Raw genomic sequence first — 16039 nt, forward strand, 5'->3', positions numbered from 1 at the left:
GCAACACCGGGTGCTCCGGGGGGCCTGCAGGGACCGACGGAAACAGTTGCGCCCACCCCCTGTGGATATTTCCCATGGGCTTGCCCAGAAACCCCCAGGGTCTCTGCAGGCACAGGGCTGGGTGCAGGAACTGGCGAGAGGTGGTGGAGAGGAGAGGAGGGCGCTGCCTCCTGATGTGGTAGCTGTGTGTGCTTCTCCGTCAGCTGGACCCCGGGAACACGGGCTTCATCAGCACTGGCAAGTTCCGGAGCCTCCTGGAGAGCCGCAGCTCCGAGCTGGATCCGCACAAAAGGGAGGTGCTCCTGGCCCTCGCTGACGGCCATGCCGAGGGGCAGATCTCTTACCAGGATTTTATCAACCTGGTGAGCACTCTGGGGCCCTTGCTGCTGGGAGGACCGTGCATGGGTGGGGGTTGTGGCTTAGATGACCCTTGGGGACCATTAAAAGATCTGAGACCAAGAAAGCACTGGAAAAACCCAGGCTTCAGCAAGTGAAAGAATGTCACCCACAACCCAGCCTCTCTTTGCCTCTTGGTCCTGCTGTCGGCCCATCAGGCCCATCAAAGCTGCCTCGGGCAGTTCCGGCCCTCCCGCTTGTGGCGGCAAAATGGCTGCGGTGGGTGGCTGCAGCCCTCCCCCCTTCAGTTCACGTGGAAGGAGGAGGGGAAGGGGGAGGACGGGGAGGAGGTTGTTTTGTGTTGGTAGCTCCTGCACCCAAGTGTCCCCTCCCCTTGGCCTAGCTTGGATCATGTGGGATCTGGATTGGCTCAAACCAATCATAGGCCTCCCTGGGAGCTGGGAGTGGTGTCAGCCCCACCAAAGGAAAGGTTGAGAGTGGGGAGGGCATTGTTGGAAGGAGAAGGGGTGGGGAGCAGATGCTGCAGGGAGGGGGGTGCTGTCAGAACAGTTGTCCCCAGGAGCAGTGGAGGCCCGAAATCATCACACCCGCTGTCCTGGGCTGGAGACTGAAGGCCGGCGAAGCTGCCCAGCGGCTTGATAGCATGGAGGCGGCCCTCTTGCTCATTGGGTGTCACTGCTGCGCTGTGGCAGGACTGGAGTGGGGTTGGGTGGGGTGAAGCGGGCAGCATTTGACTCACCTTAGTGGGAGGGAGGGGACCTTGGTAGACCCCACATCCATAAGCAGGAGGATTAAGGAAGAAGGTACCAGAAGGCTGCTCTGTGGGTACAGTGGAGACAGTCACCTCTCTGCAGGTCACACCGAGAAGTGGCAAGAATGTGCCAGCCTGGGTGAAGCTCCCAGGTCCCCAGGACCTGACCCCCTGTGAGAGGAGTCAGGCCGTCCTCTCGGAGAGGGACCCAAAGGGCACAGCTCCTGGAAGGTGGGGACATTGCTCAGTGGGTGGGCACCGAAGAGCTGTGCATAGGGGTTGGGGACCATTGGGATCGGGGGGTGGGGGGTGGGGGGCAGGACCGGGCACAGCTTTGAGCATGTGGGCTCTCGTAGTCCGAGTGTCAGGGTGTTTGCTGAAACACCATGTCCCTGTCCAGACTCAGGGCCATGTGGCTGGACCCAGGAGAAGCTTCTGTCCAGCAGGGTCAGTCAGCCTGCTTATTACTAATGTCCAATGCCTTTGTTAAAGTTCTAAGCCTGGCAGTCCACCGGGGGGTGAGGGGGTGGTTGGTGGTGCCTGGCTTCCTGGGAGCAGGGCTGCCCTGGAGCTGGAGACCAAGGAGGGGCTCACTGAGGGGGGAGCCTAGAATAGGCGGGGTGCCCGGGGCCTGGCATCAGTCCTGGCCCAGCCTTTGCCGCTCATGGGAAGATCCTTTCAGCCTGGGCTTTCCTATCCTCTTCCGGGTATTGCTGTCGGATTCAATAGGGCACAGTCTTCTAGAAGGTTTCCTTGTCTTTTTTTTTAACATTTAAACATCTTTTATTTTATAAGTAAATTCATGGGAATAGGGAGTAAAAAAAATGAAGCAACTAGAGGAACTTAAATGTTATTGTCTTAAATATTCAACTCACCCGATCAAAAACGATGGATTTAAAAACAAAGGCCCAACTGAGAGGCCCTTTCTTTTCCTCCCTGTGAATATAGTCATAGATTCGAGATTGCCCTGTAAAGATGTAAGTGCACTAAGTTTAGTTAATTGACTTAACTAGCTGAAAACCACATTAAATCATACTGTTTGCCAAGTTTCTACTATGGACATATCCCCTCACCCCTTAAAATTATGTCATTGGGAAGATGCTAACCTTCACGAGATGAATACAAATTCCTCGGGAACATGAGGACACCTAAATTAGCAACATGCGTATGACTACCTCTTAAAATGTGCCCTAGGCATGAAACAGCTCTGGCCACAATCTAGGCATCAAGCTAGGATGAACAAAGGACTTCAAGTTGGCTCTGTCCCTGACTGATATAAGAGCGCCACCACCCAAAACAGGGAGGGTAAAGGGAGAATGGGTAGGAAAGAGGGAACCGATTACATGGAACTGTGTGTGACCTCATCCCTGGGGGATGGACAACCGAGGAGTGGATGAGGGGAGACGTCGGACGGGGCAAGATATGACAAAATACCCATTTATAAACTATCAAGGGCTCATGCGGAAGGGGGGAGCGGGGAGGGAGGGGAAAGATGAGGACCTGGTGTCGGGGGTTTGGGTGGAGAGAAAATGTTTTGAGAAACGATGTACAGATGCGCTTTACACAATTGATGTGTGTATGGATTGGGATAACAGTTGTATGAGCCCCTAATAAAATGTCGGAAAAAAAAAAAAAAAAAAGAGCGCCACCACCAATCAGGTGTCTCTTTGCCCATAGCCAGGGAGTTCCTTGTCTTTTAATCTTCTTCATCAGGTAAACGCCTCTGCATCCTTCCTAACCCCCTCCCCACCACCAACCCTCTATCCAGAGTTCCCATAGGGCTCTGTTCAGCCCCACCCCCTTTTAAATTAGCATTACAGCTGAGCAGTCCAGGTGGTCATGTAGGGGTGTGCAATCAATAAGTGGGGGCTAAACTCTAGCCCGGACAAGGGAAGGAGAGGCCTCTTTAGCTACTGGGCACCAAGACACCATATGGGCTAGCATGACTGGGCTCAGAGTCGTGGATTTGAATCCTGATTCTGTCATTTACGAACTGTGGCGCCTCAGGGAAATTACTTACCCTCCGCAAGCTTCAGTCTCTGTGCTGATAATGTGGGCATAATACAATGTACCATCTTTTTGCTGCTGGGTACACATCTGGGCACAAACGATGTGCGACATTCCAAACCAGAATGAGCACTGCGCTCGGCACAGTTCCAGGCACCTGGGAGAGACAGAGTGGATGGTGGGTGTGTGCACGCACCCACACCCCTCCTCCTCTATTCGTGTAGAGTCTGTCTCCAGGGTCTCTTGGGCGCCTGTTTGTGAGTATGTGCTCTGCAGGTTTGTTGGGGAGGATGGTAACAGGACCTTGTGGTCCTGCCGGGAGCCCACAGTATATAGTTACAGAACTCTGGAGCTCTTAAGAAGAGCCGGATCCCAGCTTTGTAGGTGTGGAGGAGATGCGAACAGGGGTTTCCCTGGGTGGGCCTACTGGAGATGGGGGAGCTGTAAGCTGGGCTGGGAAGGTAAGGAGGACAGAGCCCTGGAGCAGGAGGGCACCGCAAATACTCACCATCTGGCCTGGTCTGAATCCAGATTCCCGCCAAGCCGCTTTCCACCCAACAGGAGTTCAAATCGTGGAGCCCCAGTCTAGCTTGGCTCCCTTCTGCCGGCAGCATTAACCTAATGCTGACTGCTGGCCCATAGTCCCAGAGACACTTTGAGAATCCAGGGGACAGCCGCTCAGAAAATGCCTTGGAGTCTTGGAAGAGCCTTGTCTCTAGGACACATCTCCGTGGGAAGGCTCTGGAGTGTGACCTCGTGGGTGGAGGAGGCCAAGGAGGCCCCAGGGGCTGGAATTCAGCAGAGCTGCCTCTGGTCTCTGGAAGTCGGGCTGGCTGCCGGGCATGGCATGGCGGACTCTGCTAGACACTACGAGGGCCTGAGAAGTCAGCCAGTCGTTGGGGGTTGGCTCTGGTTCCGGGGGTCTCTCACCAGTGGCATCTCTAAGGGTAGGGTCACCCAGTGCAGTAGCTCATGGTTTGACACACAGACCTCCTATGGACCTTCCCTCATTCCAGACCATACAGAATCCTTAGCACCGCTTATGATCCATTGTGATCATGAAGTCATATGTGATAGAGTGCAAGTTGCTTAGTTGCCATATTTCTTAGGTTATATGAATTCCAGCAACAAGACAGTCTTAGCACTGGATTACAACACTATTAGGAATTAGTTACTAAGGATCCTTCATTCTCAAAAGGTTATTGATGTAAGTTCCTGCATATTAATAACCACTCACTGCCATGGAGTCAATGCTGACTCATATGGGCCCTACAGACAGGGTAGAACTGCCCCTCTGAGTTTCTGGGACTATAACTCTTTAGGAGAGTAGAAAGTCATGTTTCTCTCCCTCAGAGCACCTGGTAGTTTCGAACAGCTGACCTTGCAGTTAGCAGCCCAACACATAACCACTACGCCACCAGGGCTCCTTTATTGTAGCTAAAGCATCAGAACTTTTGACAAAGTCAGGGGCTATGAAGAGCAGCATCGATGAAACCAACTGTGAATGCTTGCAGGGTCATGTGCACATGAAGCCACATGACCTGGAGCAGCACTGTGATTGGCTGATAATGACAGCTCTGACCAGAGCACATTAGAAAGTTCCAAAAGGAAATTAGCATAGAGGTTTAGGCATGGGGGTCTATCGATAGAGATAAACTGGACTTACAAAAAAATTTTTTTTGTTACTGTAACTAATTACAGGGGTGTTTTTCAATTAAAACAATTAATTTCTGCTGAACACTCGCGAAAAATGGATAGGTAGTTCTTTTGGCGGCACCTCTTCTGACAGTGTCCCCCACTGTGGTCCATTGTCCCCCACACCCCCGAGAGACATCACTGCTGTCCACCCAGGAGCCCTGAAAGCCTCTCATTCATGCTCACCCCCAAAGAGGAGTGGGAGCTTGGGAGCGGCGTCCTGCTCCAGGTCTCGAGGCTTGGGGTGGGGGCCGTGTGTCTCCCCAGTCTGGCACCCAAGAGAGGCTGCTAGTTGGAGTGAGGAGGGGAGGGAGCGAGCAAGAGAGAGGATGGAAGTTGTCTTTGAACAGCAATCCTCTCTTCTCCCTTCCCTGCCCCTCCCAAGAGCTCGAGAGTTAGCAGCTGCGCCTGCTTGAGGTGGCCCCAGGGCCAGGACACATCAACCATAATATCATTCTATCACGCAGGACAATGATGTTATCATGGATGATGACACATGAGAAACCATGGGTGAGGCCTCCGTCTGCATCTCCAGACCTGGGGGCCACCTTGTAGAATCAGAGACTCGGACTGATGGCCACCGGAAATCTGGGCCCTCCTGACCCAAGGCACCGGACTCTCGCCACTTGGCCATGGTCCCCGGGGCTCCAGCCCTGGGAGGAAAGGCCATGAGCTACTTGGCTCAGCATGGGTCTGGGAGGGGCCCACCTCATTGGCTCTGGAAGGAGATGCTACGGGTCCCCTCTGGGGGAGCTCCTAGGGTCCAACTAGGGCAGGGAGGAGAGGAGGCTGTGGCCTCCATAGTGGCTGGCCCCTCGGAGTGTGGGGACCACGGTGCTAGTTGGTGGGGAAGGAGGTTAGGATGCCCGAACTCGAAAGGAGGATGGAACTCATCTCCTTTAGGAGAGAAGGAGACGGAGGCCCAGCGAGGTTAAGTGCCTTGCCCAAGGACCACCGGTGGGGTAGTGGAAGAGGCAGGGGTCTTTTGTCCCCCTGCGCTCTCCTATTCTCTTCTCGCCCCTCAGTTCTCACTCAATGATCACCTCCTTCAGGAAGCCGCCCTGCCTGACCACTTTAGGATAAAGTTGCTCCCACATTGGTGGCCCCTCTGAACTCTGATCGCCACTTACTTCTCTCTCCTGAGCACCACTGTATCCCTGTGTCAGACAGTGTGCAGAGGCCACGTTAGTAGTCACTCAGTCCATGGTGGTGGCGGGGTGGATGGGAAAAAGGTGCAGTGAATGAAGAAGGCAGGCTCCGGAGCCCAACTGGGTGTGAACTCGATAGATTGCTCCAACACTCTGTGCCTCAGTGTCCTCAGCTGCTGCAACAAGGGCATTCATGACTGTATCTAAACCCTACCTAACCATATCATAGTTAGAAACAGGGTGTCATTCTATAATTGATTGTGGTGGTGATTGCCCAACTCTTCTTAATAGGATTAGAACATCGAGTTGTATGATGTGTGAATTATGTGTCAATAAGAATGTTGTAAAAAATTAGAGCTTACAGGTACGGCCTCTGCAGCCAGATGTCCTTAGGTTACATCCTGGGCTCTCTACAGTGCTGGGCCACCACTCTGGGAAATGAGATTCAGCTACTAAATGTTCAGGAATTTGCCAAGTAGTATTTAAGTATGGTCCCTGTCGGACATGATATAAATTTGCAATTAAATAAATGCAAAATACATACTAAAAACAGGGCATGCAGTTTGGTAAAAGACACCCAAACATACCAAGTTCAAGGAACAAGTCCTGACCGGGCAATGGGAATCAGAAGACTCGCAGCAAACAGTAAACAAACAAAAGTGCATCGGTGAGAATGGAGGGGGGTTGGAGCGGAGACCCAAAGCCCCTCTATGGACAATGGATCATCCCCCACAGTGAGGTTGCAGGGAGGGGATGAGTCAATCAGGGTGCAGTAGAGCACTAATGGGTCACATAATATACCTGTGGGTCAGGCCTGGACTAAGCAGGGTGAGACCCGGACTCTGACGCTGTCCCCACCTTGTATCCCATGCAGATGAGCAGCAAGCGGTCCAACAGCTTCCGCCAGGCCATCCTGCAGGGGAACCGCAGGCTTTGCAGCAAAGCCCTGCTGGAGGAGAAGGGGCTGAACCTCTCCCAGCGGCTGATCCGCCACGTGGCCTATGAGACCCTGCCCCGGGAGATTGACCGCAAGTGGTACTACGACAGCTACACGTGCTGCCCCCCGCCCTGGTTCATGATCACCGTCACACTGCTGGAGGCAAGGATGGAGGTGGGGAAGGGGCCACTCAGCCCAGGGCAGGGCGAGGAGCACAGGGTGTTTGTTGTTACAAATCAGGCCCCTTTCGTGACTCGTAAGTGTTGTTATACTGTGTCTCAAAGAGATGTTCCAAGCACGATTGTTTCCACCATATAACCAGATATATATACCATCTAACCAAAGCCAAAGCCCCCCTGCTGTAGAATTGATTTCTACTTATAGCAACCCTCTAAGACAGGGTGGCACCTTGCCATCGGGTTTCCATAACAGACAGCCCCATCTTTCCCCCAGGTGAGCTGCTACTGAGTTTGAGCTGCCAATCTTTTGGTTAGCAGCCAAGTGCTTAACCGCTGAGTCACTAGGCTTCTTTTCCTTATAACCACCCACCAAAACAGAAGCAATAGAGAAATTGATGGTGTTCCTTGATTTGAGGGATTTCGCCAGGCTAAGTCATTAAAAAACAAACAAACTTAGTGCCATCAAGGCGATGCCAAGCCATAGCATCACAGGGTAGAACTGTACCACGTTTTCGCTAAGAGACATTTCCGAGACTAACCCTTTACAGTCTCGTCTTTCTCCCGAGGAGTGGCTGGTGGTCTCGAACTGCCGACCTTCAGGTTGACAGCCCAATAGATAACCACTATGCCATCAGGGCTCCTAGGCTAACTTATTAAGACCCGTTTATTTTAGTGCTTCCCTGAGTAAGTGGACAAGTCCTCTACTCCCTTGCGACTCCATTTTCCCATCTGTAAAACAGGATTGACCAGCAACGCCCCCCCACCCCCAAATCAGGCTGCTCTCTTAAGAGAGAAAGAGAGAGGCTACTGATGCTGCCAGTCCACAGGCGCATCCCACACAGCAGTTGCCCCTGGGCAAGTTCTGAAAAAGGGTAACCACCATGTGTCCTTAGAACTGTGCTGCAGAAGCATGTTTAATGATTGATGTTTTCAGAAGAGATCTGAGGGGCCTCTGGGTAGATTTGAATAGTTTGGTGAGCAGCCAAGCGCATTCCCCGTGACCTGTTTGCACCCCCAGGGGCTCCACCACACAGGTACGAGGGGCTTCAAAATGTTGGTGGAGAAACGGAACAAAAAGAGAATGGAATTCTTCCATGAGCTTTTGGAAACCCCCTTGTACATGGGGATGTTGCTGCACAGATAAATAAGGTTACAACGGGCTTTAAAAGAACATCCTCCCCTTAGGAAATCATCCCTGACTCTTGTTATGCTAAAACCCTCCTGCTCAGGCAACAGAAATCCAAAGATACCTCATGTAGGATCTAAGCCCTTCTGGGCGGAGCTCCGAATTCTTCTCACTGTCCAGCCCAAACGCCTGTGGCCTTCCCACCCGAGCTCCGGGATGGGTGCTGGAAGGCTCTTGGGGTTCCATGATCTCCACTCTTCCCCTGCCGGAGCCTGGAGCCACGGGCCCAGACATACGTTCTTACAACGGTCCTGCAAGGACGGCAGGGGGTTCTTCTTTTCTGCCCACTCTCTGGTCTGCAGGCCAGAGCATCTCTGTGGGTTGTTTATGGTGTCATCCAAGTACACGGCCAAGTTGCCACTTTCTGAGATATTCTTGGATGTATTCTTCAAGAACTTGCTGTGCCGGTCTATTTATTAACTGCTATTTGAGGACCAATAATAACCAGATGCCTTGGAAGCTGTATTTGCTGCCAGACCATCCTCCTGTTGTTTGGTGGACAGAACAACTCCCCAGAGAGTCCAGCTGTCAGGGGACCAAAGCCATCCCCAGGCTCAGCGCAGGGAGGGTTTAACCGACCGCTAATTGTAGCCCTGTCACTGGGTGTGTGCCCGGCGTGGCATCCTCTCTGTGACAACTCTGGAAGTACAGGGATCGGTGTTCCCATTTCCAGATGAAGAAACCGAGGGCCAGGGAATCCCAATCACTGGTCCTGGGTCATCCCGAGGAGCCTGATTTTGTGTTCAGATTGTCCAAGAGGAGTGCTTTCCAGAAGCCTCAGCTGTGTAAACTCCAGCTACCAGTCCAGAGGAAACTGGCAAAAATTCGAGGAGCTCAGAGCCCGTGTAGGAAGGCCAAGGTCCCTGGGTGGTGTGAGCACTAACCTCCAGGTGGGTGGTTTGGAAGAAAGGCCTGGCAATCTATGCTTCTGTGAAAGAAGGTTGCCAAGAAGACTCTATGAAGCTGTTGTGTTCAGCGCCACGGGGGTCGCCATGCGTTTAGGTCAACTCGAAGGCCACTGGCTTGGGTTTTGTTAGTTTGCTTGGGTACGAAAGCCCAAGGCTCTTGTTTAATATACAGCTCTAAGGTTGTAAGGAGCCCTAATGGGTTACTCATTGGCTTCTAACTGCAAGGTCAGGAGTTCGAAAGCACCGGCCATCTCCTCAGGAGAAAGACCGGGTTTTCTACCCCCATAAAGAGGTACCGTCTGAGACACCCATAGGGGTAGTGCTACCCTGTCCCAGAGAGTCGCTGTGAGTCAGCAGTGCCTGATGGCAGTGAGATGTTGACTTGGGTTGGTTTTGGGTTTGGGGGTAAAATAGGTTTGTCATGGGTCAGAACCAGCTCCGTGACAGTGGGTTGCAGTTCTAGTAGGCAGGTTTTCTGATTCCATGGCAGATAGAGGACTCAAAGGGGCACAATGGGAACCTATGTGAAGGGGACCACTCTCACAACCAGTAATAGCTGCTGACCTCGCAGTACAGGCGAGGACGAAAGAACATGTAAAACCAGACCCAACTCTTAAAGAAGCACTGGAGCTTGGGATCATGTCGTGCAGGAAGGACAACCCAGAGACCCCAGTTTCTAGAGTGCACATCACTCTTAAAGTCCAAATCAACGCTTATGGCGGCCTCAAAATAGGATTTTTTTTCACTTTCTTTTTTTTTTTTTGTCCTTTGAGAGAATTCAAGAACACAAGAGATACATTTTGGAGTGGTTTTTCAGAAAGAAGGTGGGGGGGAGGGAGTTAAAATAAATACTTTTTAAGAGCTTAAGCAAGTGTGCTTCAGCCATGAGCCAAGTCCATTGCTGTGGGACTGCCTCATCCCGTAGGTGATGCGGTGCTATTGAAATAAAAGCTTCAACCCTCCAAGTTCTTCCTGCATTGTACCAAGCCCGTGTGAGCAAAGAGACCAGGGGGCCACGGTAGGGGCAGTGGAGAGGCAGACAGAAGTGAGGGGAGAGCCAGAGGAAGGCTGGATTGGGCGCTGGCTGTGGGAAGGAGAACAAGAAGGTTAAGTGAAGGGCCACTTCCTGTAGGGATGGTGAGAGAGGCCCCTGGACACCGTCACACCTGTAACAGGTCCTCTCCGTTCGGTGGCTCCCTCCAGGTGGCCTTTTTCCTCTACAACGGCGTGTCGCTGGATCAATTTGTCCTGCAGGTGACCCACCCGAGTTACCTGAAGAACACACTGGTTTACCACCCACAGCTCCGAGAACAGGCTTGGCGATACCTGACCTACATCTTCATGCACGCGGGGTGAGTCCTTGACTACCGGGGATCCGGTTGTCACTGTGGTGGCGGAGAACGAGCGGCATAGGTGTGGGAGGCAGGAGCCCTGAGTCCGCCTCGCCTGGCTTCTTCTAGGCTCAGGCTCGGAGGCCGTAACTCAAGGATATGACCAGAAAGTTCCTAAGGTTCCCCACTTCCAATCTCCCTGGACTGCTTCAGCTAGCAGTCAGAAGAAGGTGGAAGGTTCCAGGCATGGTGGGAATTGAGGGCAGAAACCCAGCAGCCCCCTTGTCCTCCAGGTAGCTCAGCAGTCGGGCCTCAGACAGGGCCAGGAGAAGGACCGTGTACCCGACAAGGGCCCTAGCCCTTTGTTCCATGTTTCCATGCTCCATAGCTTAAGCCACACCAGGAACCCACCTAGCTGCTGTAAACTCAGCTTAAATGAGATCGTGGGTGTTAACGCCCTTTGTAAACTGAAAAGCACCCCTGGGATTTCATCATAATAATGTCACCATCTTTCTGGTAAGGGGCTCAGCTATACACCCCGCACATTTAGCCCCAAGATCTGGCACAGAAGGCCACTCACAAGTTAAGAAAACCCAGGATCCTACCTCCCAAGGCGGGGAGTGGGCAGAGCAGCCTCTTTTCACACTTGAGAGGAGCAAACACCCCCTCCTTGCTGCACACACCCCCTCTTTGCTGCACACACGGGAGCCTTTCAGTAGAATTTTTGAACAACAAGAGACATCGTTATTGCCTGCACTTGTTTTGAAGGGTTCTCTTGGAAACTCAGCAATGGAAAGGTAGAGGGACTGGAGGGCTGGGTAGCAGCAACAGCTCGGGCAGATCAGAGACCTGGGCTGTGTCCTCCACCTGGCCACTCCCCAGCTGTCTGGGAGTGCCCCTCTCTGAGCTGCTCATGTGTTCACGGGACTGGCCCTTCTCACGATGACAAGAGCAGTCACCGCTAGTGACTGACTGTGCACGCGTTCCTGTCCTAGCTGCAGGGAAGGTGTGGGGGGCTGCTCATCCGAGTGCCTCCTATCACGGGACCATGAGCCCCCTGAGGGGAGAGACGGGTCTGGTCCACAGTCGGGACATACCAGGGGGCTTCACAATTGGAATGAAAAGACCATGGAATCCACCACCACCACCACCCACGAACTTTTTGAAGCCCCCCTTGTACGGTGTTTGTTGGATGAGTGAATGAATGAATGAATGAATGCAGTCTCTCTGCCATAGGATAGAACACCTGGGACTCAATGTGGTGCTGCAGTTGCTGGTGGGGGTGCCCCTGGAGATGGTGCATGGAGCCACCCGCATCGGACTTGTCTATGTGGCCGGCGTTGTGGCAGGTAGGCTGGTGGGCCCCGTCCGCAGGCTCCCAGGGGACACACAGGACCTTCATCACCAAGGCTCCTGACTGCTGGCCAGGGACTACCAGTGAAGAGAGGCAACAGGTGTGTAAGGACAAAGGGATTTGGACCTGGCTGACAAGCCAGGGATCACCCTGCCATGTAACCTTGGGGAAATCCCTTCCCCTCTCGTGGCCCCATTAAGCTCTAAGATGCTGCCAATGAAATATGTGGCCTAGTGGGTTATGCAGGCTGTTAACCACAAGGCTAGCAGTTCAAGACTGCCAGCCACCTTTCAGGAGAAAGATGAGACTCTCTACTCCCAGACAGATGGACAGCCTTGGGATCCCACAGGGGCTGTTCTACTCGGTCCTCGAGGGTCACCAAGTGTCAGAATGGATTCTTAGCAGAGTTTTGTTTAATGAGACATGTCTACAGGGCTCGTAGGAAGTTGGAGTCAGGTGATTCATGGACATAATTGTGTTACATGTGCACGGATCACACAGGGCGTTGGGGCCTGCAGGCGGTGGAGAGCCAGGGACCTCCCTGGCCAGGGCAGCACTGTACGTCTGCCCAGGTTGGCCATTGACCCATTGCCCGAGCCTACTGGAGGGTCTGGGTGAAGAGTCACAAGTACTCAGCACCGCAGGCACTCGGGCAGGTGACGGTGGCAGCACCGGCCTGCTTTCAGAGCAGCAGGCCCTCTCAGAGGCTCCCAACCTCGTCACTGGTTTTCTTTCTTTTTTTTTTAAACAAGGTTTGCTGCCGCAGCTCTTCAGCTTGACAGCTGTGCCCAAGGGAGCTTTGTGTGTGTGGTTAAGTAAGATCTTAATCCTTTCTGAGTGGCATTAAAGTTGTCATCAGCAGGGTGGGGCCGTGCTGGCCTTGTATATAAGGGGCCTGCAGGAAGTGGTTTCAGGAATCCGAGAGGGAAGGGTCTCACCTCCATCCACCAGCCTGTTCTTCAAGTTCATGACCCTTCAGCCAGGGCCCGGACCATCGCCCCCAACTGCTCTGTGAGCGCAAGGGTCTGAGCGCTCTCCTCCAGCATGCAGTACTACCACGCCCTTGAGCCAAAGCTGCCAGCCTCTCCCAGTCCGGGCTCGAGGGACGCACACCGCTCGCTCTGATACTTGGGATGGATTGCTGCCTTTTCCTCCCCGAGACACGCGCGGCCCAGATGTTCAATGGCGAGGAACAGGAAGACACCCGTAACACTTGCATTAGTATTCAATTAGATGGAATTGCCCAGAAGACAGAAATAAAACTCAAGATGACTCACCCAAGCCGGCAACACCCGATGGGGAGCCGGTGTGGGCACGTGCCCCGGTGAGACCGGTGCTGGGTGGGGAAGGACTGCAGGTGTCCGCTGACGGTGGGGGGTTGGGGACGCCGGCATCTGCACTGCGCATGACGGGCACTGCTCCCTGAGTCATTGACTCAGACCGGAGGGCACTCTGGTCGCCACATATCATGTCAGTGATCTGCGGCATCGAGCTGATGGAGCTGACAGCCCTGCCCACCATCCCTCCCTCTCCACTCCAGGTGCACCCCTCCTGTTTCCAGACAGCCTGAGCGTGACTTGGTGGGGGGGCGTGCAATAGGTTCAGCACTCGACTGCTCACTGAAGGGTTGGTGGAGGGTCCAGCCCTCAAAGATGACATGGAAGAATAGCTTGGCCGTGAAGTTTCTGAAAGATCACAGCCTCAGAAACCCTACAGAGCACAGCTCAGAACAGAGCCCCGCCAACCGGCTGGTTTCACTGTTGTTATCACGTGGGAGGCTCTGGGTGACACCAGTGATGGACTCCCATCTATCAGAAGCAAGGTTGGTGGTTCAAACCCACCCAGAGACACTCAGAAGAAAGGCCTTCCAGTCTGCCTCTGAGAGGTCCGAGCCTTGAGTGCCTGGGAGCACACAGTGCCACTGCATGCGGGCGGGGGTGGGTGGGGGTGGGGAGCAAGGCGTTTGCCCTGCACAGAATCCACTCCGCAGCAGCTGGTTCAGTTTGGGATTTGTACCAAATGTATATCAAGCCCCTGCCGTGTGCAGGCTGCATTTAATCCTAGTCGCAACCCTCTAAGGAGCGAACAACCCTCCTTCCTGGTTAGAGAAGCCGAGGTTTATGGAGGCCAGTGGTGAAGCTGGGTTCCAAACCAGGCTGTATCACCTCAAAGGCTGTCCTCCAAACCATGACCGTCACCTTGAGAGAATCTAAAGGTAGACGTGCCCTTGTGCAGTTGCTTTATTGTCAGAAACTGAGAGGTCCTGCTGGACCTCTGCTCGGGGCATTCCCACCCAAGGCCAGCATTTCAAGTCCATACCAAGTTTCACAACAATGATAGCTCACCTCTACCGAGCCCAGAGGGAGCTCCATACAGGTGACAAAGGCTTGACTCGTCATAACAATCCCAGGAGGTGGGTCCTATCACCTCCTTCTGTGGGAGGTTCAAAGAAGCAGAACAACTCACTCCTGTTTTCCCAGCTCAGGAGGGATAGAGCTTTCTTGCCCTGTTGACCCTCTAGGCTCTGTGCTTTTTCAGCCAGTCATTGAGACCAGGCTGCAACTCACTATAGCCAGCCATCATGTGGCTAACAATTATGCCCTTTAAAAACCAGAATATTAATCTCTTGGGGAGCTCAGATGACAAGCCACAGGTGTCACTTCCCAACCCCGGGCGATCTTGTTCAGGATTTGGCACACTTTCCAAACCAAACCCATTCTCTTCTCGTTGATGCTGACTGATGGTGACCCGTGTGTTACTTACGGAGTAGAACGGTTCCAATGGGCTGTTCTTGGCTGTAATCTTTACGGAAGCAGATCACTAGACCTTTCTTCTGCAGAGCCGCCGGATAGGTTCGAACTGCCAACTCTTAGGTTAGCCACCAAGTGCAAACTGCGCCTCCCGGGAGCCTCGGCACAAGCAGCTAGCTGTACAATACCATTTCAAACTACATATGTAAATGACTCGCGTGGCTTAAAGTTAGACTTTCTTTAGTTCTTACTTTCATTTTAATGGCCAAGGGAGGTGGGAGCGCACACCCGCTTTCAATTTTTCCAAAGCTTAACACGACCACGGCATGCATGGTGACCAAGTCACCAATGTATCTGTGTGCTGGTGTGGACTCAAAATTTTGCTGGGGGGAATTTAAAGCCCTTACCAGAAGTAGCTTGGCATTCTCTCCCTACCCTCTGACCCTCACGAACTCCTTGGCATTCCTACTGGTCTCAGGGCATTCCCACCACGGCCTTTCATCCCCTAGGTGCCAGGTGCTATCTGCTAGGTGCCCAGCAGCTGTGAAGGCATCCTGCCTGGCTTGTGCTTCCTGCTCTAGATCTTTCCACACTTGTCCCCATGTTTGTTTGCATCTGGTCTCTTCCCATCACTTTGGTCTGGGACTTGTCTGCGTCACTGAGAAAGTCTTCATGCCACCATTGTCTGGAGACCATCCGCTTCCATGTTCTAGAACCAGGTTCTGAGCCTGCGACTTAGGCCAGGTGATCTATTGACTTTCTGGTCAGAAAGGCACATCTTTGGGGTTCCCTCCAGTGGGTGGCTGCAACCTTTGCTCCCCAGGCCCTCCCTGGTCAGCCTACAGGGGAGACTCTGGTGGTCCTTGTCAGGCTGCCTTTGCAAAGAGGGTCTCTGCTGCTCCTCAGTTGTCAGATGTGCAAACGGAGTCCCCAAGAATCCCCGAAGGCCACAAACTAGCCAGACATGCTCCCAGTCAAGTCTGCAGCTGCAATTGCACACTGTCCCCTGGCCCTAGGGTCAGGACTGGGAACCAGGGACAGGGTGAGGGAAAGGTCAGTGTAGACAGGCTTGACCCCTGGCTGGGCAACCCCTGCCCTGACACCTCCTTGCTTACAGGACTGGGAAAAGGCAGGGTGCAGATGCTGGGCTGGTGGTGAGGATGTGTGTGAGCAAAGAGGCCAGCCCAGCGGGGCTGGGGCTTCCTCTGTCCCCGTGGTAATTAATGAGCAGAGGAGGCTTGGGCAGCCAGCTCCAGCAGCCCTGCAATGCAGCTCCCAGACTGCCCGCCTGCCCCAGCGCTAGCGTGGGAATCCTTTGTCATGCAGATCCCGCTGCTGTTTGTTTGTCTCCCTGGGATTCCACCCCCCCTCCATATACAGCTGACCCCACCCACAGCGAAGCAGAAGAAAACCCAACATTATCTGACAATAGATCG

The 16039-nt window shown here is 53.4% G+C and overlaps 1 protein-coding gene and 1 pseudogene across 2 annotated transcripts in view; one reads left to right on the forward strand and one right to left on the reverse strand.

Moving 5' to 3' along the window:
• The first annotated feature begins 209 nt into the window (after positions 1-209).
• The window catches only part of RHBDL3 (rhomboid like 3), a 29737-nt gene continuing 13907 nt past the window's right edge, over positions 210-16039 (forward strand). Inside the window, exons 1-4 of one of the 2 annotated variants that reach the window (XM_045299806.1) lie at positions 210-362; positions 6833-7069; positions 10372-10520; positions 11736-11848. In XM_045299806.1, coding sequence (XP_045155741.1) covers positions 6833-7069; positions 10372-10520; positions 11736-11848 — 499 coding nt within the window. In that variant the 5' untranslated portion in view covers positions 210-362. The remainder of the gene's footprint in view (positions 363-6832; positions 7070-10371; positions 10521-11735; positions 11849-16039) is intronic. The other variant, XM_004706950.2, reaches the window with a different exon arrangement.
• Positions 2290-2413, reverse strand: LOC115872965 (annotated as a pseudogene).

Source organism: Echinops telfairi, unplaced genomic scaffold (genome assembly GCF_000313985.2).
Source record: "Echinops telfairi isolate 266 unplaced genomic scaffold, ASM31398v2 ScPeMD7_7458;HRSCAF=8496, whole genome shotgun sequence".
Taxonomy (NCBI): domain Eukaryota; kingdom Metazoa; phylum Chordata; class Mammalia; order Afrosoricida; family Tenrecidae; genus Echinops; species Echinops telfairi.